Raw genomic sequence first — 26556 nt, 5'->3', positions numbered from 1 at the left:
TAGATCCAAAACTTATGTGGCCCCAAAGAAATTTTCAACGGTAAGTATTCAATCCCCGTTGCTTTCTCTGGTGGGGTCCACTTGAGTTTTAGATTTACCTGTTGTTTTGACCCATGCTCTAAAATAATCTCAATAAATGGGTGGACGGTGTGGATATAGCCCACACATCATGGTGGACCTACACAACTTGTTAACATTGAGTAAAGTTGGCACGGAACCCAATGCAAGTCCATTTAAGGTAATTCTAAGCTTTTCCAATCTTCCCAGGAGTGGAATTGGCACAGAACCAGATGAATCCCATCCCATCTAAACCCTTTAATCCCACCGCCCAAACAGGCCCTAGTGAAGCTGTGGTCCATTCATCCAGGTCATTGTGACAGGTTGGATGGCAATGGTAAATAAACATTTCGGTGGCCTCAAGAAGTTTTTAACGGTGATCATTCAATCACCACGGTTTCCTTTACTCTGGTCCACTTGAGATTTGGATGTTCATTTTTGAAGTCATACCCTACAATGAGCTGTCAAAACGGATGGACGGCGTGGATATGAGGCACATGTATCCGAGTGGCGCACAGTCTGGGATCTACCCAGCTCGGAAGAAGATGGTGAATATATCCACACCGTCCATCAATTTTTACACATAATTTTATATCATAAGACCAAAAATTAGGAAGATACAGTGATCAAGTGGACCACACAGTTGGGATTAAACTCCTACCATTAAAACATCCAGGGAGAGGCAGAAGTTTTGGATCAAGCTGATATTTGTATTAAATAAACATGATGGTGGGCCCTAGGAAGGTTTCAACGGTGATCGTCATTTTCACAGCTGCTTCTCGTGATGTGGTGCATTTGAACCTTGGATCTGCCACAATTTTGGACTTTTACCCTAAAACGATATGGAAAAGTGGATGTAAGGTGTGGATAAACCCATACATCACGGTGGGCCCTTGGAGCCCCAGCTTTTTCCGAGTTCGGAACCGGCGGGGGTAGTACCCAATCCGTGTCCGACCCAGGAATCCACCGAAGCGGGTTCTCATTCCCCTCCAAAGCACAAACGGGCCCACACCTTACAGTCCATCTTCCCACATTAGTCCAAAGAAAATCTCTGATCTATCGGCCCTGTTTCTTCAAAGGGCTCTTTTCTATTCCTTAATTCAGCAATTGGGTCGGACCTGAAAATGGCAATCAAAGCCCCAATCAGCGGATTAAGCTTGGCTGCATCACCATCTTCTTCGTTTGGAGCATCTTCTCACAGGGTTGTTTTTCCCAGAAAACCCTTCAAAACATCGTTTTTCAATGGTGGAGGTATGGCACTTCGATAATTTCAAATCTATTCATTTCTTGTGTCTTCTTTTTGCATATTTTTCCATTGGGAGCGAAGAGTTCGAATTGGTCCTCGACCTGGCCTGACTCGGCCGTTTATATATATATATATATATATATATATATATATATATATATATATATATATATATATATATATAGGAAATTAGTTGAATTTGACGGGTTGTTTGGATGTTGGTAAATCTCACTTCACAAGTAATGCAAAAATCTCACTTATATATTAGTTGAATTTGACGGGTTGTTTGGATGTTGGTAAATCTCACTTCACAAGTAATGCAAAAATCTCACTTCACAAGTAATGCAACTAGATTGAAAGGCTGAAACTAATAGCGGGAATGAAATTCTACATTCTGGATCGAGTGACCAAAATCACAAATTAGTGTAGGAGAATCCACAAAACAAATAGATAGAAGGAGCAAGACTGTGAGCAAGCTCAACAGCCCTCTAGTTGGCAACTAGAAATCACCAAAACCCACTCTCCGATGCATGTACTGTTAGAGAATTCAACAACTTTTATTAAAAAAAGATATCATTCTGTCCCTCTACGTATGGCTATAAAGCCATTTTTATGGAGTTGTTTGGATACTTGTAGAGTCTTTACCAGATAAACAGTTTGTGTGTTTGGATACTGGTAAAGAGATTTTAGACATACATTGTGGGTATTCACGCGGAGCTTGAAGAGGTTAATTGCGCACCACTTTCAAACCACACATGTGCACAGGATAAAAGATATGTCCATTGGGCTGAGGAATAAGCTAACCCAATCATCTGGTGGACCTTGAAAGTGGGCCCACTAATTTAGATGTATTTGTTGTGTTAATATTCAAGTAACCAAGAGGCAAACATGAACTAGTCCATATTATGCAGATACATAGCATTACTATATAAGTGTGATACCATTCCAAAAAAAAACTATATGAGCGAGAGATCATCCAATCCATATGAGTGAGTGATCAAGGTGCAAATATGGTGATAAAGAGCAAATATTTTAGTGAGTGTGATACCATTCCGGGGGGGTGTCCGCGGTTACCTTTGCCCGCGGTTGCCTCTGCTGCACTATTGCACAGTGGCCAGCTTCGCTGTCAAACCCTCTTCTTTACTTTTAATTTTTTTTTTATTAAATCTCTTTCATTCATTTTATTTTTATTTCATCCCTTTTTTTCTCTCTCTCATTTGTCTAATCCATTCTTTTCAATTACTCTATTTTACCATTTTCCTGACCCCTATCTCCATACATCCATGTGTAAGCTAAGAAAGTTTTAGCCTTGATCTTTTGATCCATGGTCAAATTATTTAGGTTATAATAAAAAAAGGGTGTAATATGATGAACGATATATTTAATTCAAAAAAGGATTTGTAATATCTATATATATATATTGTTTTTGTTTTTTGTTTTTTGGGATTAAGTAAGAAAAGGGTACTTACAAGTTACAACAATCATAGACTACACAAGTTGGATATCCGTGCTAAATTGCTTTGATACTATTGAAAGACAACCCATATGGGTGGGCCTGTAGGATTTGACGTTCTACATGATCTTGAAATCTTCGTAAAAAGCTAAAGATAGATGGTCTATGTCCAATGGTCTGCCTAACCACTATGGGAGCAGAGAAGATCTTGTCACCCCTCTGATTTTACAATTAAGATGGCCTCGGATCTGATCAATGGCTTGAATTGTGTAGAGGCAGGGCTAGATGGACAAAAAGATATTTTCCTCCCTATTTACTCTCTTGGGACTCTCATTTTGGGATAATTTAAACAAGTGAATTCTTTCCCTTTTTATAAGGGAGGGACCGATAGTTAAGGTGGAGTTTGGATGAGGCAAGAGTTATCCCATCTCATCCGATCTCTCCATTTCCCCAGTCGAATTCTTTAATTTGAATTCAAATTTAAATTTAAATTCAATAATTTGGAAAGATAAAGCAGAAAGAGGGATACGAAAGAAACTCGTGTTGGATCCACCCACTAGCGGTTACCCACAAGTAGGGCTCATAAGCCCATGTCTAACAAGTAAAGAGTCAAATATTTGAGCTAGTGAGAGTTCTAGCACACCCGAGCGCATAGAATGGGCCACAATTTGGACTCTAGATTGGACCAAATGGAGTGCTAGCACAAGTACGTGTATAGAATGGGTCATAACTTGGACTGTCTAAACCATTAACATTCAATCTGCATATGCTGTCTTCTTGATGAGCGTACAAGCCCCACATCCCATGGGTTAGGACGTCAGCCGAACCCTCCTCGTGGGCCCCACTTCACATGGACCCGCCTCACACGAGCCACCTACCTCAAACGGGCTGCCCACCCCGTGTGTGTCCCTGCATCCCACATGCTACCTCACTTGAGCCCAGTGTGAAAATGCTCCTGCATTAATCACTCCTAGTAAGGAGTCTCGAACACGAGACCTCCTGCTCAGATATCAATTTGACTCAGGACAATTAGCCATCTGCTCTAAAAGCTCGAACTGATAGAGAATGGTGAATCAATGTCTTTATCTCATAGCCCGGGCTCCACATCCCATGGGTTAGGACGTCGGCTGAACCCTCCTTGTGGGCCCCACTTCACATGGGACCGCCTCACACGAGCCACCCGCCTCACATGGGCCGCCCACCCTGAGTGTGTCCCCGCATCCCACAGCCTACCCACCTCGAGCTCGGTGTGAAAATGCCCTTGCATTATACATAAATGGAATTGATTTATTTTTGGGCTCATCTAACACCAAGGTCAGTGCCCCATACGTGTGCCATGGTTGGCATATGTGGTAGAGTGAGGGTGCACATGGGCCTTGGAGAATTTATGAAATGCATGAGTGAGAGGGAGAGTGATTTTGCAAGGGGAGAGCAAGAGAGAGTGAGAGAGTTACAAGGGTGTAGGGAGAGACGTCACATCTCCCCTTTTATAAGGTATAAGGGCATTCAAAAAATAGAGTCAGTGCTCCGTAAATACTTGTAAAGTGTTACTCAGCTTCTAAGGAGGAAATGTAAAAGGGGGGTTTTGGGTAAAAGAGTTTACACAGGTAACTTGTTTCCTCTGTTTTCACCCCATCTAAATGTGGGCAGTGGAGTGGTTTAGGTCAAACTATTTACCTTAGTGGGATTTTACCCACATCCAAAGGACCTGTAAAATTCAATGGAATTGTGAGATGCAAGAATCATACATTTTATTTTTCGAAAGGCGTGATTTTATTATAAAAGACCAAAGCTTGAAAGAATACATAGAACAAAACAGGAGATAGAAAAAAAGGAAAAAGTTACAACCCTAGCCCATTCCATTGCATACATTTTAGCCCTCTTGAATAAGTCCATTGCCCGACTACTTCGATTATGAAAACATCTATTGTTTCTTTCTTCCCACAGAAACTAGATGCTGATCATTAAAGCTATCCGCCAATTTCCCTTGTCTTCTTTGCTAAACCTTCCCCCATTCCAAGCTTGAAAAAAAATCTTCAACGGAACGTAGCATGACCCAATATGCACGAAATCTTTGAAGAAACAATCTCAAACCTGATTTTCAAATGAGCAAAGGATGAAAGGATGATCAATTGACTCTCCATTTTGCATACACATCAAACATGCATTTGTCAACACCATCCCTCTCCTTCGAAGACTATCAATGGTTAACACCTTTTTCCTTCCCATTAACCAAGTCAAAGCTACCACTTTGGGGGAGCCTTGTACTGCCGCACACAAGCTGTATGACTGATTTGACCAACCGATGAAACCCCATAGATGAAAAGTTAGAAGGATTTACTAAAATTTGCCTGATTTTGCTTTAGTCCACACTATAAAGTCTCTATTTCCCACCAACGGTGAAGCCTTTTGAAGCAATTCCAATAAGATGAGCATTTCTTCCTCTTCTTCTTCCAACCAGTTCCTTCTACATAGTGGTGTCCAACACACCTCGTTCCCTACTTTATAAAAACAATGAGCAACTAAGATGTATGAATTGACCAAAATTCTAGCTAGGCGAGGGAAAATTTCTTAAAGTGGTTGATCTCCCAACCAAACATCTTCCTAGAACTGAATAACCTGTCCATCACCCAAAGAAAAGCCTATCCCCTCCTTGAACTTGTCCCTCATTCATCTAACTCCCTAATATTGATATTTCCACCCCTACAAGACTTATTTGTTCAGAGTAATATTTTGTATGGGTCCTTTTCAGACTTTGTAGTGACCAAATTGCCTTAATGGAGGCATACTAGCAAATAATGATGGATAGGCTTTTGAGAGGTACTTGGATTTTTCATGATATGTGTTTTCAAGAGTGTCTACGAGTGTCGTCGTCGTCATCATCATCATCATCTAAGCTGTATTCCAACCAATTGGGGTTGGTTACAAAAATTTTGTTTCGCCGTTCCACTCTTTCAAGGACCATTTCCTCAGTGCTTTTCTTACTACTTGCTCCACGACCTTTTGGGCCTTCCCCTTGCCCTTTTAGAGCCTTCAACCGACGGAACTTGCTCGTAACTATTGCAGTTCTTGGTTTTTGTTACACATAGCCAAACCATTTAAGTCTACCGTCCCTCATCTAATTACCTATTGGTGTTACTCCTAAGTTTTCCTAAAATGCATTCATTTCTAATTCTATTCTTCCTTGTCTTGCCACTCATTCATCTCAACACCCTCATGTTTGCTCATCCTGTGAACATGTTAATTGCCCAACATTCTATTCCATAAAGTAGGGTTAGTCTTATAGCTATCTTACAAAAATTTCCCTTTCAGTTTGATTGGTATGCGACAATCACATAGAACTCCAGAGGTGCTTCTCCACCTCTTCCGCCTAGTTTGAATTCTATGAGTAACATTCTTCTCAATCTCTCCACTCTCATGAATTATCGACTTGGGATATAAAAGCGTAATTTTGCATTACTTTCTTTTTGAAAGGTAACAAAAAATTTTATTAACAAAAAGCACCAAAGCGGCGCAAAGACTATAGAAGGAGAAGAAAAACACCCCAAAATTTACAGCAGAAATTTACAATCTATATTCCCTCCCAAACTTGACACCCACTCACTAACAAGGCCCACCACCTTGACGGCAACCCAACCTGGAGAGTGGCTCACATTTGGACAATGATGTTAACTAATTCCTTGTTTCCACTCCTATAGTTACTAAAATTGCATTCCATATACTTGTTATTAGTCCAACTAATTATAAAATCTTTAGATTCTAAAGCATCCCTCCATAATTCTAGCTTTGTGTTTTCCCTTTTCTCGTCTCGTCAATCAAAACTATGTCATATGCAAACAACATACAAGATGGGTGCTCTTCTTGTAAATGCCCTTGTAGATGCCTTGTTGACTCATCCATAGCTGGTGTAAAGGATATGGGTTCCATGCTGACCCGTTGTGTAAGCTTACAATAGTTAGAAACTCACTTGTCTCTCCACTAATGGTCCTCACTCTTCACGTTTGTTACATTCCCTCATACATATCCTTAATTATGTCAATATATCCTCTCGAGACTCTTTTATTTTCAACACCCACCAGAATAACTCTCTAGGGACCGTATTATATGCTTTCTTTAAGTCTTTGAAGATTATGTGGAGATCCTTCCTCCTCTCCCTGTATTTCTCCTTTAGTTGTCTAAAAGGGAAAATAACCTCATTGGTTGGCCTTCCTAGCATAAATCTGAACCTTTTTTTTTTAATATACTGTCTCGCGCCCAACCTTTGCCTAATCACTTCTCCAAAAGTTTCACATCATGATTCATAAGTTTAATCCTATGATAGTTAATGCAGCTTTATATGCTTCTTTTGTTATTGTAAAGGCACCACGGTACTTTTCCTCCATTCACCTGAATTTTCTTTGATCTTATAATCTTGTTAAACAACATTCTCAACTAAAATAAGCTAGTCTCTCTCATGCTTACAAACCTCCGTGCCCAACCTTTGCTTAATCACTTCTCCAAAAGTTTCACATCATGATTCATAAGTTTAATTCTATGATAGTTAATGCAGCTTTATATGTTTCTTTTGTTATTGTAAAGGCACCATGGTACTTTTACTCCATTCACCTGTATTTTCTTTGATCTTATAATCTTGTTAAACAACATTCTCAACTAAAATAAACCAGTCTCTCTCATGCTTCCAATCCTCTACTCGTATAGCATCCAGTCTTAGGGCCTTTCCTATCTTCATCCTTTCCAAAGCTTCTTTCACTTCTAATATCCTAATCATATGAAAATATGGTCTTTGGCGTCATTTAATTTTATAATTCCTTCTATCTCTATGCTCTTAAAGTGCTCATCATTTATTCATTTAACAAGTTTTGAAGATAGCTTCACCACCTTTCATTGATCTCATTGTTTTGAACTAGTACCCTCTAGTTACTACCACTGTTTTAAATATCGATGATATCAGCCGATATATTCTACGATATATCTTGCATCCCACTTGTGTGATACGAAATGCACAAAGTAGTGGGATATATCCCACATGTTCTATCCAGTGAGCATTTATTATTATTTTTTTCCGATCATTTTTTTTCTGGAAATCATGTTAAATTAGTGACAAATTGTTACAAATCCATGATTTTTCATGTTTGTATGAAAAATCATGGATTGGGAGCTTTAATTTCGAGATTTCACGAAGAAGAACCGAGTTGCGGAAAATTGAAAAAAAATCAAAATCGAACATGTAACCTAATCTAATGATTTTTCTTTTGCTTTTGAATGTATTGCTTGTGTTTCCACACATCTTCTTACATTTATAAATTATATGAATAGATTTTGAATATATTTGTACCAATTCAGTTAGACAACACATAGATTAAGATCCCATACAAAGAAAACCTATTATGTGCACTTGTTTTTTGTAATGTTTTGATTTATAGGTGTGTATTGATGTCTTTTTTAACAATCATTGAAATTTCATTGAAAAAATCGACCAATTTCCAATGTTTCCCCATGTTTCCAACAACAACGATACATTACGCGATACAACCGATATATCCCATGCGATAACTGATATGTATCCGTATCCCAAGGGTGCGATACATAATGCGATACGTAATGCGATACTGATATTTCAAACACTGGTTACTACTCTTAATGCATCTAACATGATCTATGTCCCAAAACTCCTCTTAATGCATCAACATGATCTGTCCCAAAACTTATTCTCTCATTAATGCAAGTTTGAATACATCGTTCTCACATTATCTTGTTCAATAATCTTTTATATGGACCATCATATGCCTTAAGTTTAGCCTCACATGCTACTTTCGTAGCCCTCCTTTTGTTGTTCCTACATTCTTCAAAAATTTCCTTGTTTCTAGTTGCTTGTCAGGCCTTGAAACAAGATTGTTTCTTGCTAATAGCCTTTTGGACGTCATCGTTCTACTCCTAACTTTCCTTATTTGAGTGGCTTTTCCTTTTAGATGCCCCCGAACTTCTTTCGCCACTTCTCTAATTCACTCTACTATCTACTTCCATATATCCTTAACTTTTCCTCAACATTTGACTTTCCTTCTTCCATCAATTTATTACTAAATAGACTACGTTCTTTTCTTTTAAATTCTACCACCTTGTTTTTGGACACCTACTAATTCCACTCTCTGTTCCATCTCTTAATAACATCCATAGCCATTAACCTACGTTGCATAGTCAAATCCTCTCTTGGTATAACCTTGCAGTCTTTACATATTGATCTACTGCATATGATTTGCCTTCGAAGGTTATTACATGTTCATCTTGTTTTTTTTTTTTTTTTTCCAGTATTTGTTTGCTAGAGCCAGATTGTATGCCATGACAAAATTAGGGACATCATCTCCTACCTCATTTCTTCTCCCAAAACCATATCCTCCACGTACCCTTTCATTTCCTATAATATCTTTTCCTACCTTGACCTCTCAAGTCTCTGTCAAACAACCATTTACTCTAAAAGCTTAAGCTGTCAAAGTGTGGTGTATCAATGTATATTGAGGGACTTTATCACTTCAACACCCCCCCGCACGTGCGAGGTGGGAACTCTGCACGGGAACATATTGACGAAGGTGGAGGGACACTCACACCATAAATAGGCCGGGCTTAATTTCCCGGTCCCTGGGCCGGACCTGATTTTCCTGACCCCTCGTGGGAGAATAATATATTAGCATGGCATATTTGCTGCTCTCGAGATTCGAACATAGGACCTTCCGCTCTGATACCATGTCAAACAACCATTTACTCTAAAAGCTTAAGCTGTCAGAGTGTGGTGCATCAATGTATATTGAGGGACTTTATCACTTCAACAGTCTCTTCCTACAAATATCCTCTGTCCATTTGGAACTCCTTGCATCAGTCCATTTATGCTTCACAGATTTCTCTTGATTCCATCCTCCAACCCTACATATGGCGCACATGCACTAATAACATTGATTATCTCCTCATGTGACACAAGCTTTATTAAGAAAAGCCTATCACTTACTCTCTTATGAATCCACAGGTCATCCATTATATCTATGGCTTCGTGAATGTTTCTTCTCAAGCTTTTGCAGTTTATGGTAACATAATCATGGAACCATCTTAATGAAAATATCGTCTTCCAGGACTGCAGATTTGGGCTGCTCACATGCATTTAGTTTATCCAGCCACTGATTTCATTATTATGAATGCAATCTGCATATGTCGCTTAGAAACAGGTGTGCTTTTATGTCAGATACAGGAAAAAAACTGTTCGACGTGGTGACCCCTGCTAACATGAGAAAACATTGTCTGTGCAGTTATATGATGAATTGAAAGATGTATTATTAATTTATCACACAATTGGGAAAATACTTGAGAATTTTCTATTTACTCATAGATATAAAAAACTATATAAATAAGTTGCCACTATTTACACCCCCATCTTTTGATGCCCATACCTGTTTTTTCTACTTTTGGTATTAGAATAGTTTTGAACCATTCTAACTGCATAGTAGAAGAAAAGAGAAGATGCCTATGAATACTGTATAATGAGCACCTAGGGTGTCTACAATAATCATAAACTAGAACTAGAAAACAAGTAAAAGAGATGCATTTAGGTTTTGTCCGAGCAACCATGTTGATGTGTACCTGTATGGATTTTTTTAGAAAGTGGAGTGCCTTTTTTTTTGTATTTTTATTGAAAGATGCATTATAGATATTCCTTTGTCTTGTACTTGAATTATATGACATACTAGGAGCTTATGATATTTCACCATGTCTCTTGTTTCTAGTGGGAGCTCTAAAGGCTACAGGGATACAAACAGCAATATCCAACAGACCCAGATGTGATGCACACGGTGGGGGTGCTCTTGGCGCGCAGATGAACATTTTTGGTCGGCTTGCTAGAGTTATCCAGGTGAGATGTTGGAAAGGTGTTTCAAGTTAATCTGATATTACTATACATGGCTCATAGTTCAATTTCTTTGGTGGTTCTTTTGCCAACGTTACATTTATTATTTCTCCACCAAGTGTAGTCATATGCAAATTCAATTTTAAGTTCTCTGGAAGACCCAGAAAAGATATTGGAACAATCCGTGACCGAGATGAATGATGACTTGACAAAGATGCGACAAGCCACTGCACAGGTACTTATCAATTCATCGCCTTGGAGTTAGTTCTGTGAGAAAAGTTGTTACCTTGCCTGCAATGTAGATTTCTTTCCCACGCACGAAGTATTGATCTTTTAAACTGTTACTTTTCATCCCCTGCGATGCATATTACTAATTTTCTTTTGGTTTTGTCTTGTTTTAAGGTTTTAGCTTCTCAGAAGCAGTTGGAAAACAAATATAAGTCAGCACAACAAGCTTCTAACGATTGGTAGAAGTTTCGGATGAATTTTTATTTTCAAGCAGCTAGGATTATTGGTCTACATGTGAATGTTACCTTTACCTTTTTCCCCCTCCTAAATATAGGTACCGTAGGGCACAACTTGCTCTTGCAAAAGGTGAAGAGGATCTTGCTCGTGAAGCTCTTAAGAGGCGTAAAGCTTATGCTGTAAGTATTTCTCACAAAAGAGAGTAAACCAGTTGCTTAATCATTCTTCAATATGTCATGATACTCGCGCATATTCATTTCACAAGAAAGAGAGCAAACTAGTTGTGAGATTTTCTGTTTCTGGTTAATTACCTAACCCCCCAACTTTCTGTAATGAGTTGGGTGTTTATGTGGTTGGATCGCTTTACAAGCAGTTATAGTAGCCCATGATTCAAAGATCCAGCCTGTTGATTTGATGAACCCCACCATGGATAGGGTATGCCATTTCCCTGACAATCTCCCAGGCTGGAAGATCTTATCTTACAATTTTGGCCTTTTCCCCATCCTTTGCTGTTATTTTTAACAGTCTATTTATGGGTCATCAATCAACGGCCTGGATCAATGAACTTTGGCATCTTGTTGCATCCTGATGCATCAGGGCACCATTCGCATCTTGTTGCATTAGGACCCTACAATTCATCTTGTTTTGTCATTGTCAAAAAGTGTGTAACCATATCTCCTAACTTTCAGTAATGAGTTAGGTGTTTATGTGGTTGGATCGCTTTACAAGCAGTCAGTAGCCCATGATTCAAAGATCCAACCTGTTGATTTGACGAACCCCACCATGGATGGGGTATGCCATTTCTCCAACAATCTCCAAGGCTGGAAGATCTTATCTTACAATTTTGGCCTTTTCCCCAGCCTTTGCTGTTATTTTTAACAGTATTTATGGGTCGTCGATCAATGGTCTGGATCAATGAATGTTGGCACTTGTACATCCTGGTGCATCAGGACACCATTCACATCTTATTGCATTAGGACCCTACAATTCATCTTGTTTTATCACTGTCAAAAAGCGTGTAACCATATCCACTTCCTTTTCTGAGATTACAACTTTGTTCATGCTTGTTCCCTTATGGAGACATATTAGAGAAGGTGGCACAAATCCTTTCAGATGGATTTGGACGAAAGCGACATTTAAGTTCTGGAAAATTGCTATGATGCTTGGTAGCTGCTAACTTAAGGTCTAGAGTCTGATCAGTTTGCATTTTTGTTTTGTTTTGCAGGACAATGCAAATGTGTTGAAAAATCAGCTTGGTCAACAGAAGACTGTTGTTGATAATCTTGTCTCCAATACTCGGGTGTGTTGCTGTTTTCTGTTCATTACCCTATTCCCATGCGTAAATGGTTCTTATTCGTCTTTCGTCACATGTTCTTACTCTATTCCTGCCAGTGTTTTAAATAGCAAATAGCATGTAACGTAGGGTTCACCTGCTTGAAGCGTGAGGCATAATCTATGTAGCATGTAGCATGTAGCATAAGCTACCTGCTACTTCTAGATTTATAGTTATTATAATATGATAAACAGGCAAATAGTAAACATAAAGATTAAAAAGCAATGAAACTTATTTAATACTATTCGTCATCGAGAACATTAACTGATTAGTATTTTAGTGAAAAATAGCATGCGGCATCTGCTACATAAGGTGCAGCATACCCTACATGCAACTTGCTCTAGTTTCATACACTGCATAGCGTGAAGGCAATGCTACATTATGCAGCATACACCACATGCTATGTAGCATACACTACTTAAAACATTAATTCCTGCTAAAATTAGCTGAACTTTAATATGTTGAAAGTTCTCAGTTAGTCTCTCTTTAAATATGTTCACAGCACAATTTACATCTCTAGTTGCGACTTCATGGCCTGTAGTTGTAAGATTTGGTGGTTGTGTGCGCGTGCGCGTGCATGTGTGAAGGTAGGCCATATCATTTGGAACCAAGTACGTTGTTGTAGTTGACAATGAGCTCCATATATATTGACTTTCCACCATCCCTTCCCCCAGAGTGGAGAATGGCTGCGGTCTCACCCCTAATGGAGAAAACATCCCACAAATCTCAGCTGAAGCATGTGTCCTTCTGGCCCTCTTGTGCAAACCTATGAATCTTAAGCACAGGATTGAAACTCGTTGAAACCAAATCGACTTGGTTTCACTGTAGAATGAAACAAAACATACATCATCAGCAATTCCTGACCAATTGGAAGTATGCTGCTATGGCTACCTGGGCAATGGGTTGTCTTTGTACTTCGTGGCATACCTCACCCACATGGAGTTTATATTCAAACCCTTGATTGTCTTTTCCTGAGCTTTCTTAGCAACCGGATAGGCACATCCCCTCTATTGCTAGCAAGTGACCCTCCATGGGCCTATCACAAGGCTGCCATTCTACTAGCAGACCTCCAATTACATGAGCATCCTCTAGCGAGACACTTCTCTTGGTTGGTGATGAAGGTGCATATGTGAATGCACCACAGGGGCATCAATGTCCTTAACACTAGTGTGTATTTCAGAACTCAAGAGGTGGAGAACCGGATTGTGTCCATAACTTCAGCCCTCACGAAGTTCTCTAAGAACTTGGCCACTCCTATGCTGCCTTAACGCTATAAGAGCATCAACTTAACACCAATATGCATTTCAAAACTCGCGAAGTAGAGAACTGGACGGGGTCGTAAATCCAGCCCTCACAAAGTTATCCAAGAGTTTGGCCACTCCTAGGCTGCCTTAATCTAGGGCTTCCGCTCTTTGCTTAGACTTAACCAACCCATGAACTTAGTTGTGGCCAGCTCATTCATATTAGTTATGCAGTTAGCAGGTAGCTGGGAACCCTGCCACGAAGGTATTCCATAACGGTAATGGTGACCATAATGCCAGCGATCATAAAAGCCCTGCAACGGTCAAAATTTTGTTTAAAGGAAAAAAATGCACCGGCCCTGTACAGGACGTCACGGGCTCGTATTGGCTTGTTACGCCCTCGTATTGGCTCATTATGATCTCATAACAGTGTTATGCCCATTACAGGGCTGTTATTGGCCCATTTCGATTATGTCTAACTTGTTTGGAATCAAATCTTGGATTTGGGGGAGAAATCACAACTCGAGTGAAAACGGGCTGGAAATCCTAGGAGAAAGATATAAGGAAAATTCTATTTATTTGCACATTTTTTTTTTTTGAAAGATAACGATTATATTAAGATGAAACTGAGAAAAACAACACGGAGAAAAAAGAAAACGCAGGAGGAAAGATCCGCTGAGATAGCAGAAACTAACAAACTCCAAAAAAGAAAAAATCAGCATCCTAGAAAAAGAAATTCAGCATCCTTAAGGGAATCAACTTGAGCGGCCCATTCGATCACCAATCTTTTGGCTTTTGACCCTACGACCTCGGCTGAGTTAGAGGAATTTCTGAAGCATCTATCATTTCTTTCTATCCAGACGGACCACCAAATAGCGAGAATGACCATTCTCCATATCCGTGTCTTCTTTTTCCCTATCCTGATACCATGCCAGGCTTTGAGGAGAAGGTCTGTCGAGCCAGGGAGACACCTATTGACTTGAAAACGAGAGAAAACATCAGCCCAAATGGTTGATATGAAGGAACAGTGGATAAGCAGATGGTTGGGCGATTCTGTGGTTGTCATGCAACAGAGACAGATGTTGGGGATCACCATCCCTCTTTTCCTTAAATTATCAATAGTCAGAATCTTCTTATTGGCAGCCAGCCAGCCAAAAGCCATTATCTTTGGGGGGGAATAATACCAGAAGTGGGCGGAAGGCTGAGCAGAAATAGGATGATGGGACGATAGAATCTGGTTGTAAAAAGATTTTACCGAGAATGAGGCAGATTTATCCCATCTCCAGGTGATTTTGTCAGCACACTCCTGACTTGGGCTTGTTTTGTAGATGCAATTCATCAGATTAAGGTCTAGAATCTCCCAATCTTCCAAGTTTCTTCTACATCGCAGATTCCAAACAGTCTTCCCATCCTCTATAGCATAGCAATCCGCCACGGATATGTCTTGATTAGGGGAGAGGCGGAAAATTGACGGGAACCGATCTTTAAGAGGGATATCCCCCTCCTAGGGGTCTTTCCAGAAACGGATCCTATCACCTTTGCCTAACTCGAAGCGAATGCCTTTGCAGATTTCGTTTTTAAGGCGGAGAATGCCTTTCCAAATGGTGGAGGCCCTATAAGCTAACGAATCTTTCGTCCACCACCCACTCGGCAAGCTTCCGTATTTGCTTTTGATTATGTTGTTCCAGAAATTGCTGCTTTCCGACCCTAATCTCCAAATCCACTTTCCGAGTAAGGCCCTGTTCATCAACTTGAGGTCTTTTATACCTGCTCCCCCTTCTTTAAAATGCTTGCACACCTGATTCCAATCCATGAGGTGAAATCTCTTCTTATCCTCTTTCCCGTGCCATAAGAAGTCACGTCTGAGTTTGTCTATAGCAGCCAAAACAGATGACGGGCATGTAAACAAGGACAAAGTACAGAGGAAGGTTTGAGAGGGCAGCCTTAATAAGCGTTAGACGCCCGCCTAGAGATAGGAAGTGGCATTGCCATTTAGCTAGACATTTTTGAAACTTGAGGATTACCTTGTTCCAAAGAGACTTAGGAGGGGGACCAACGCATGGCGGAAGGCCGGCATAAGAGGTAGGAAAGGAGGCTGAGGAGCAGCCAAAATGGAGCGCGAATTCTCTAACCTCTTCTTCCTCCAAATTAACCCCATAAAGCCTCGATTTGCTCATATTAACTCTTAAGCCGGAAACTGCCTCGAAACAACGAACCGTGGTCCGCAGATTGTCCATCTTGATTGGATTTGCATTTGAAAAAATGAGGATGTCATCTGCAAATTGAACATGTGAAATCTGGCTGCACATACCTTTCACACTAATGCTACCAAGAATGCCTACTTCTAGGCCTTTGTGGAGCATTCTAGAGAGGGCCTCTCCCACCATGAGGAAGAGGAAAGGAGATAGGGTATCTCCTTGGCTTAGGCCTCTCGAGCTTTTGAAATAACCCTTCGAGGATCCATTGATAAGGATCGAGAAATGAGGTGAACCGATGCATTTTGCTATCCACTTGCTCCATCTGTCCCCAAATCCCATCGCTTCATCATTTATAGAAGAAAACCCCAATCGACGTGATTGTAGGCTTTTTCTACGTCCAGGCCGCAAAATATGCTTTTAGAACCTGATCTATGGCTGGAGTCGAGGCATTCATTGGCGATGAGAGCGCAATCAACTATCTGTCTACCCGGAATGAAAGCGTATTGATTTGGGGAAATAAGCGAACCCATAACCTTTTTCAGCCGAGAGGTCATCACCTTTGCCAGAATTTTGTAAGGGCCACTGATTAAGCTGATAGGTCTGAAATCGTTGAAGGACGTAGTGCCCGAGGTTTTCGGAATAAGGGCTATAAAGGAGGATCCGAGATCTTTAGAGAGTCTGCCACAGTCCTGGAATTCCCTTAGGGATTCCATGATATCGACTTGGATGGTCTCCCAGAAGTGATGAAAAAAATGGATAGGAAATCCATCAGGACCCGGGACCTTGTCACTGCTTAGGGATGCAATTGTCAATTTCACTTCCTCAACTGAGAACGGGGACTCTAGGGAGCTAGAATCAACGGCAGACAGTGTTCGCAATATCGATACTATTGGCCGATATTATCGGTGTCGCGGTCTAGCGATACGAAACCCTTAGGAAGATACTAAAAAATTGAAATTTTTTACAGAATACTTTGTATCGATAGAAATATTACCAAATATCGTTCGATATCGCTAAATATTGTTCTAAATATCATGCGATATCAATGATACTATCACTTTTATCGGGATTTTATTACTTTTTTCAAGAAATTTCCTATACAACACCTATCGGGGCTACTGTAGCCAACTCTGCGATGGAGGGAGAGCATCATTATCCGAAAAAAATGAAAAAGAAAAATGAAAAAGAAAAAAGAAAAGAAAAAAGAAAAACTTTCAACGGTAGATTTCGGTACCTGTAAAGAAGATCGCCCTGATCGAAAGTTGTGTTTGATGGGCCATTCGAATCGAAGCCTCTGATTTGGAGAGATTTGAGCGCGAAATCAGTCTAAATCCTCGAAATCATCGGCATTTAGGAGAGATTTTAGGGTTCCGGCGTTCCGGAACCCTCTCTGCTTTGAAAAAAAAGGGCCCCGAGCCCTTATTTACAAGAAGCGGACGGATTGGTGTATTGCACATCACCGACCAGGATGGTGCGTTGACGTCACCAAGTTATGTGGGTCCTGTCATGAGGTATATGTTATATCCAAACTGTTCGTCCATTTGGCGAGCTCGTCATAAGGCTTTAGGGGAAAAATAAGATAGATCCAAAGATCAAGTGGACCACACTTGAAAAAGCAGCGGGATATTGAACATCTACCACTGAAACCCTTTTGGGGGTCACAGAAGTTTTGGATCATATGATATTTGTTTTTCCTCTTCATCAAGGTCTTTGTGACCTCGTGAACAGATTGGATGGAAAACAAACATTATGGTGGACCCTACGAATGTTATAATGGTGAGAATCATTGTCCTCACTGCTATTTGTGGTGTGGTCCAGTTGAGGTTTGGATGTGACTCATTTTTGGGCTCATGGTCTAAAATGATCTCTTCAAATGGATGAACGGTGTGGATATAATAAATACATTATTGTGGGGCCCATGTAACTCTGATCTCCTTTGAATTGTTTGTACCACTCGAGGTGGACGATTGTCAGTGCTCGTCTTGGCGGCTTCTCATGAAGTTCATGCGCTGGAAACTTAGGTGGGGTCCACCGTGATGTTTGTGAGAAATCCACCCCGTCCATCTGTTTTTTGACATTTTAAGACATGGGGCTAAAAATGCACCGGATCCAAGACTCAAGTGGGCCAAAAACGTGAGGATTGAAGGTCCACAGTTGAAATATTCGTGGCGCCATAGAAGTTTTGAATTAGTCTAATATTTGTGTTTTCAATTCATCCCAATAGTAATGACGTTATGAACGGTATGGATGGAATGTAAACATCACTATCGACCCAGGAAGGTTTCAACGGTAGGAATTTCCCTACCCACCTTTTTCTTTAGTGCGGCCCACTTGAGTCTTGGATCCTGCTCAATTTTTGCCTCAAGTCTTAAAATAAGCTCACAAAACTGATGGATGGAGTAGATTTCTCACAGACATCACGGTGTGCCCCACTCTTGCGAAAGGATTTAGTAGGAAATCCGCATCCCATCTTCGCACGACACATACCCATACCTCGCTGATGTGTGGTACACCAGCCAATCCACACCCTCCATCCATTTTCATAAGTAATTTTAAGGCATGAGCCCAAGAAGGAGACGGATGTAAGATCAAGTGTACCACACCACAAGTAAATGTGGTGGCAATGATGTCTGCCATTGAAGCTTTTTAGGGCCCACTGTAATGTTTATTTGCCATCCAATCTATTCACGAGGTTTGACAAACCTGGATGGGAAAACATACATATTATCTTTATCCAAAAAATTTATAGCCCCAAAAAAATTTAATGGTGATCATTCAATGACCACCATTTTGTGTGGTGTGGTCCACCGCAGATTTGGATCTGCCTTATTTTTCGGCCATGCCCTAAAATGATATGTTAAAATGAATTCCAATTGAGGTTTGGATATGACTCATTTTCATACATATCTTTATACATTTATAAATGGTATGCATCGTATTTGAATATATTTACCTCAATTTAATCAGATAACACATAACTTAGTACCTTATACAAAGGAAATTTATTATGTGCACTTCTTTTTTATATTTCTTTTTAAATAATCCCTGAAGTTTCATAAAAAATTCAACCATTTTGCTAATGTTTCCCCGTGTTTCCCAAAAAGTGCGATAAATTATGCGATACAAACAATCTATCCCGTGCGATAACCGATAAGTATCTGTATCCCAAGGTTGCGATACATTGCGCGATACCGATATTTCGAACACTGGGGGCAGATAACTGGCCTGCCTCCAGATTATCAAGGCGAGGCCTGATCCAGTTATCCCCTTTGAGCTGATTACTGAAGTGGGAGAGCCTCGAGAACGATCGAATCTTGATCTTCGATGCGACGGTCTTTAATGGTGATGCCGCTGATTTTATTGGCTCTTGAATGCGCATGCTGGCTAAGCTGTGGAAGTATCTTGTGTTCTTGTCTCCCTCTTTTAACCATTTCAATCTGGATTTCTAACGCCAAGAGATCTCATTTTCAAGAACTCTGGAGGAGAGGTTTTGAATGAGCTGTATTCTCAAGGCAAGAATTTCAGTCGACATCGGAGTAACTTCATCTTGCGAATTGATCGATTGAAGTTATGAGATTATCAATTCCGTTTCTTCTTCTCTGATGCGCCACTCTTGCTGCTTCCATTGCTTTAATTTTTCTTTTAGAAGTCTGAGCTTGGAGCTGAGCCTGTAGCCAGCAAAACCTTTGACCTGAAAAGAAGCCCACCAGTTGGCCACCATTTTATGAAAGCCTGAAATTTGAAGCCAAGCAATGTCTAACCTAAAAGGTTTGGGACCCCAGTTGTAGTCTTCTACTGAAAGAAGGATCGGCCAATGGTCAGAGGTAGTTCTAGGGAGAATTGACTGAGAAACTGAAGGAAACATGTCCATCCATTCTGGCTATAGAAGGAATCGATCCAATCTTAAAAGGATCGGGTTCAACCTTCGGTTGGTCCAGGTGAATCTAGAGCCGAGTAATGGGAGATGCACAAGATCGTTGTCGTCGATCCAGGCGGAGAAAGCTCTCATGGCTGGGGTGATTCTGGACGCAAATGATTTTTCGTCGTTGAATCTGATTGAATTGAAGTCCCCAACAAAACAGCAAGGGCTTGAATGTCTTTGTCTGGAGATGCTCAACTTGTCCCAGAAGAACTCTCTTTCCGCATCTACTAGAGGGCCATAAACAGAGCAAATAAGGATAGAGGAGGCAGACGCAGAATCCTGAAGGATAATCGAAACTGAAAATTTACCGCACCAACTTTGTTGTAGCACCCAGTGGGAAGAGATCTATGCCACTAAAATGCCCCCTGCACTGCCGACAGCATCGAACGAAACCCATTTGATATCATTCGCCTTCCATAAGGATCTCATCAGACGATCATCAAACTGCTGCACTTTTGTTTCTTGGAGACAGATAATTTGAGGCTTGTGTCTCCCGATAGAGTCTTTTATAAGGCGTTTGTTTTGCTTTGAGCCCACTCCCCTAACATTCTATGAAGCTATCTTCATTTGACAACTAAACTGCCCCGTTTGCCCTTGCGCCCTGAATCATTGCCGATGCTGACAGGCACTCCCGAGTTTATTTCTAACTGCTGGAGTTCTCTTGAACTGCATGACTTGGAGAGACGCTTCCTGGGAGATCGCGTGGAGGATAGAGGTCTGCCGCGAGACTCAACGCACTGAAATAGTGCGATGTAATCTTTAGGGCAATCCCCGAAAGACAAACCCAAGAATCTTCCAACGTGCCCCATGGCATCCCGGATCCATTTCTTCTTATGGATATCGTTGCTAATTTTCTCTCTGCTTTCTTCGTTATCATTCTTATCGACGATAGAGACCCCCTGCTGATCCGGATGAGCGGCTTTGATTTGCAACGGTTTTGCTTCAACAACTCTGATTTATTTACACATTTTAGCATGGATTGTAATAGAAATCCACATCGATCCATGATTCTTATGCATTGACATGGATTTGAAGTGGAAAAAGTGAAAATTTGAGTGATGGAAAATTGAGGAAATCCTAATTTCCTCCACCTGAACTCATTTTGGATATAGTTGCACTGCTTTTGTTAGACAATGTAGGGCTTAGGCCCCTATAAAATGGATACCTATTATGCACATGCGCACACATATATTTTGTAAAATTATGTCTCTTAAGTGTGTAAATGTGTCTTTTAACATCTCCTGAAGTTTCATTGAAAAATTCCATCTTTTTCCCAATGTTTCCCTCGCGATCATGGTGTGCTGTAGAGGCTGTTACGGGGTCGTAAAGGCCGTTATGTAAAGGTAACGGTGGCAACCGTTATACGTTACGGGGTCGTAACGGCCGTAACAACTGTTATGGAAAAAAATGACCCGTAATTACCGTTAACGATATATTACATCCCCTATAAAGGCCATAATAGCCCCGTAATGGTCTATTATGGGACAAATACAAGTTTTTCATATTTTTTAATCAACATTACGAGGCAAATACATGTTTTTCGGGGATTTTTTTCGATAAATAAAAAAAAATAAAAAAGAGAAGACCGTAACGGTCGTTACAGGGCCGTAACATCCATTATGCCCCGTATCGTAAAGATAACAGCGGTGGCTGTTATGGCCACCGTTACTGTTACAGAACACCTTGCTTGCGATGCATTCCCCGGTACCTGAGATATTATTGATGATATCAATACATGTTTCTGTATCCCAAGTCATCAACACATGTAACAATGACCGTGCTTTGAGCACTGCTTGCGACCATTTCTTCTGCACCTTTAAGGGACTTCCATGTGTTTTGCTGTTATGGCTTTGAGGTTAAGTTTGATGGACTTCAAAGGTTCCTATGACATCTTGATAGAAATCTATTGGAGAGTTTGGTCAGAAAATTGAAAATCCCACCTGAAGGAGAATAGGTATGGCTAGATAAAATCATCTTCAGGGGAGTCCTCAAATCCTCGATTTCACCCTTTTGTAGACTTCGCTGAGCTGAGACATTTATGCAACGTCGCCTTCGCTCGGAGAAGCTTGATATGTGGTGCTTGTCGGTTGGCTCATGTTAGAGTGCCTTTCCGATGCTCTAGTTGTCACACCATTTTGGTTACTCATGTGATGACATGATCTGATTTGTCCGGTTGGCACCATACCATCATTATAAGAAACCTTTCCAAGAGTCCAAACGGCTACCAGCTGCCTCAATTCTCAGGCTCTGTACCTGAGGAAGCTCAAAGATCTCCCATCATTATCTCACACCTGCCATCCTTCTTGTTCTGCAAAGTCTGAACTCTCTGGTCATGCTAAAAGTTTGCTACGGTTATGTTTTTGGCTTGCTTTGTAGCTTGTACCAAAGTGCGGATTATCTCTGATGATGTTTACCCAAGGAGGTCCAGGTTCACATTAGTGTCAAGATCTCAAGTGGCAGAAATCAAAGGATTTTCTGGAGATCCTAGCCTGCTAAGTCCCCCTCATCACTATAACACGTGTCCTTAGCTGATTCAAGATGTTAAGCTGATCCAATCAGCATCTTTGAATAATCTAGGTGGACTTGGATTCGCCCATCTGTGAGACCAGCTGCAGTGCCTTTAACTCGTTTATCTCTGCTAATCTTCTCCTTATAATTTCCTTGTTAGCCTTGAGAGTCAAGCAGTTGGCATGCTTGGTTCAGCCTCTGAGTTCTTTCCTTTGAAGTGAGTCTCCATCTTAGTGGGCCAACACAGTTAACTGTGGGCAGCAGAAACATTGGCCCCAACGCTTATGCGGCAACCTGCCTACCCCCAGCTGTTTTGCCAATTAATACAAGTAAATTTCTCAGTTCATATTTCTGCCCCCTCATTTGGAATTCAACAGTAGGACGAGTTGTCTAGCACCGTCGCAGCTGTAGCACTTGACCTTGCTGCATTCCCCACAACGCAGGTGCAGACAATTGTATTGCCTGAAAATAAAGAAAGCCCTTGAAAAAAACAATATTTCCAGCATGTTTCAGGCGATGAATCTTTTTTTTCAGACTGGAGTTTTTGCGACCTCACCATTGCTACGCCAATGTGGCACACTGAGGTTTGATATGAACCATTTATTAAGTGGTTCTTACCAGTAGAACCCCTTGACATGAAAATCATGACGGCTCTACTATTTAGATGGGCCATAAATGTTTGTTATATGGTTTCTCCTTTTAGGTAAGACAACTCTTTCAATGATGTTTGCTGTGTACACCTAATAGGTCCCAGTTTGTGAAAAGTGATGTGATTATCACCCAAATGGGCCGTATAATTAGAGACAAAGTATCTTTTATGAGGCCAAGTAATATGTACGAGGCAGAGGTTTCTCACAACTACAGGGTGAGGGGGTAGAGTGTAGTCTAGGATTCATGCTTTCAGTGCAACTTCATGAACCTGAAGTCGAGGAGTTCATACAGAGGCAAGGTGTTCTTCATGATGCTAGTCTTTCCTTGGATATGCCGGATTGAACAGGATGGCTCATTGAACGAGCAGGCTGATCTTCAACGAATCATTCCGTTTTCGTACGCAGTGGCTGGAAGCACCAACGGCAATGATCTGGTCATACCAGTCCCAGATTGATCTTCAATGAATTGTTCTATTGTCTTTTGCAGTGGGGAAGTTGATGAGCTGGAAAGACCAACACCATGGACTTGGTCGTACCTTGGATAGTTGGTAGGGAAGGATAAGGTTCCCACAATTGGTCACATCAAGCACCACATTATGCATATAACTGATGGATGCATCTTGAGCTTGAGGAATCCGACAATCCTCTAGTCATACATTGGGAGCTTGCAACAAGCATCCCGTGGGGGTTCATCGATTGATCGCCTTTGTTTTCATTGCATGGGGTAGGGTTTATGGGGATATGACTCGGGGGCCCATGTGGAGATTGGCTCATTTAGCAAGTTAATGATCAACATGTAAGGGGAGAAACAACAATATTCAATAATAAATTGAAATAGTTGGATGTGGTTTTTGTTAGAGCAAAAGGGAGATTGTAGCTTTGGCAAAAGGCCTTACATTGGATCAAGGGTGGGCATAGGATGAATTGATGCCCTTACAGGTAGTTTGTTACATTTTTCCAGTTCGGATGATTGCTCATTTTGGCGTTTTCTTTCCCCTCTTTTGGTTCAATCTTTGGAGCATTTTTAGTTTGCCATTTTTCTTTAGTGAAGTAACTGCTGTTGGAGAAAAAAAAAGAAGAAAAAAAAGAAAAGAAGGAGAAGATGAGGCTCCATCATTATGCAAAAATGGAGGAGAAAATGAAGAGCAAGAGGATGGTATTGAGATCCATGATATTTTGCTTGGGCTAGAGAGGAACTTGCTAAACAGGTTTTACCAAATCTTAGCCAAGGACAAGATCACAGTCATGGAGTTGTCACCTGAAACTTTCTTAAATGCTTTAAGTGTTCCCCATTTAGAAGTTAGAACTCACTCTTATGAGTTTCCACTGAGGAAGACAAATGTGAATCTTAATGTTTCTGAGAAAGAAGAAGGCAATGAGAAGGAAGAGGAAGTGATGAAAGAAGTTTTAGAGGGCTGAGGGCCTCAAAAGGAGAGTCTCATGATTTAAAGAAGCAAATCTACCCAAACTGAGAAGAGCAATCAACACAATTTCTGCACGCAATTCTTTATGCAAGGAGAAATCTGTAATGTCATCATGTGCAACATAAGTTGCAAGAAATTTGTGTTGAAACAAGTGGTGAAGAAGCTCAATTATGATGCATGTTTGAGGCCAAGCCACACGATATCTTTCTAGGCGTGTCCCACCACATACCTCTTCTCTTGTTTGGTGGTCCTTTGGAGCATGGAGTGAGTATTCTGTCGTCTCCTCCTGCCATTTTTGATCGAGACTACCTCCCTTACCCTGCCCCTATAACTCTGGTCGATCCATTTCCTTCGATCCTCCATCCCATCCTTCTCATTCCCTACCATGAGAGAGTTGATTTGGGATTACCATTGCCTTTTTCTTTCTCGCACAGAGTCTGGCCGCCCTTAGCTCAGCCCTCGATTGCAACTAGCTCCCCCCGGCAAGCGTCCACCTCCACGAAAACTTTTATGAACCAGAGTCAGCGGAAACTTCCACAACTGCACCCATGCCTCGAACCCAAATGTGGACCAATGTGCCCATCTTTGAACAGTCACCACCGGACGGTCTTTGAACAATGTCCCTACATGAATCACCTTTTCTAGATTCACTGCAGGACTCATCAAAATCCAAATCTTGTTCGAACTTAAGAGGCCTGAGGATCGTCTCCTACTCTTGAAGATCACAACATGAGAGCAACTACTCTTCCAGCTCAGCAATCGAGCAACCTTCATCTTTGCCACTAGGCTCCATTGAAGGGCCTTCCAAGCTTGGTTGAGAACTGACAGTGTGACCTTCACCACCTCCTCCCTGCCGGTCCGCTCCCTTTAGACCCCTCTGTCCACTATCTTAGACACCCCTCCTGGAACTCAACACCTCCATGACCATTATCCTGCAAACTTTCCGCCACCTACTGAAGAGAGTCCACCACCCTCATCCTCTTCACCCAAACCTCATGGTTCCTATTATAAAACCCTCTTCCCTTTTCCTTTGGGGTCTTCACCTCTAGTTCCCTCTAATTGACTTCTCCCCACCCTGTGCCCCTGCTCTGATGACCACTTCTCTTCGTAGACTCTCCTCCCTTGCTACGAATGCAACTTCTCCTTACTAATGAAAACGTATGTCCTCTTTCCAAGTAATCACTTCCATCTCGCCTCACCGATCTTCTTGTCCCGGAGCTTTGTCCTCTTGATCTTCGATGTTGTCCACGTGCCATATTTTTCCCTCTGCACTCCCCCATTATATATCTTGACAGGTCATGGTACTAGTTACACTCCACCACCATATATGCATTGTAGGCTGTGCTATAGGCTAAAATACCCCTTTCTAGCTCACGGCTTGTCTCATCATCATCATCCAAGCGTTATCCCAATTAATTGGGGTTAGCTACATGAATCCTTTTACACCATTCTGGCCACATATTCAGACGGACCATAGGTCTTCAAGTCTTTTCTTACTACCTCTACCCATGCCCTTGGGGCCTTCCCCTTGCCCTTTTAAAGCCTTTAGCTTGCACCAATTCACTCCTAACCGGCACAATTCTTGGTCTCCATAATGTCTAATACCCTTTTCTAGCTCACGGCTTCTCTAAAGAGTCTTTAAACAATCGAGTTTCCCTTTATAACATCTATAATGTGCAGTTCACCAACTGTATAACTATGCAACGCTGTATGGTTACTACCAGCACTAAATACTGCATCTCTAGGACTATTTAGTGCCAACTAAAGGTCCAATTCCAACTGGACTTGCACCTGCATCAGTAGTATAGGCTGCTACTACACAACTGTATGGATATTCCGTGCTGTACAGTTGACTATACAACTGGATACACATACAGCTGCATGTTCCGGCCTCAAAACTGAAGGCCAACTGACACGCATGGCATTAAATGGTTTCAGATAGGATTTGTGGGGCCCACATCCAATTGGGTCCCACTAATTAAGGAATCTGGCATACAAGGCCTGATATGTGGCCTGGATGTATCTTGGAGGCATCAGCTACTATCACATTTATGTGCCCGCACAAATCTTGTAGTATTTAGTGGTTTATCATCGTCATAGCCTTGCCCCAGCTATTTGGGGCTGGCTTTATGAATCCTGTTTTGCCAATCATTATATTCAAAACAGAAAATTCT

General features: G+C 41.1%; 1 protein-coding gene across 1 annotated transcript in view; it reads left to right on the top strand.

The window, feature by feature from the left end:
• Positions 1-1071: 1071 nt before the first annotated feature.
• Positions 1072-26556, top strand: part of LOC131240151 (probable membrane-associated 30 kDa protein, chloroplastic) — a 40526-nt gene continuing 15041 nt past the window's right edge. Inside the window, exons 1-6 of the mRNA XM_058238221.1 lie at positions 1072-1308; positions 10523-10647; positions 10766-10876; positions 11044-11108; positions 11204-11285; positions 12332-12406. Of these exons, the coding sequence (XP_058094204.1) occupies positions 1182-1308; positions 10523-10647; positions 10766-10876; positions 11044-11108; positions 11204-11285; positions 12332-12406 (585 nt within the window). The 5' untranslated portion in view covers positions 1072-1181. The remainder of the gene's footprint in view (positions 1309-10522; positions 10648-10765; positions 10877-11043; positions 11109-11203; positions 11286-12331; positions 12407-26556) is intronic.

Source organism: Magnolia sinica, chromosome 3 (genome assembly GCF_029962835.1).
Source record: "Magnolia sinica isolate HGM2019 chromosome 3, MsV1, whole genome shotgun sequence".
Lineage (NCBI taxonomy): Eukaryota > Viridiplantae > Streptophyta > Magnoliopsida > Magnoliales > Magnoliaceae > Magnolia > Magnolia sinica.
The sequence above is the reverse complement of the archived record's forward strand: the minus strand, read 5'-3'. Positions and strand labels throughout refer to the sequence as shown.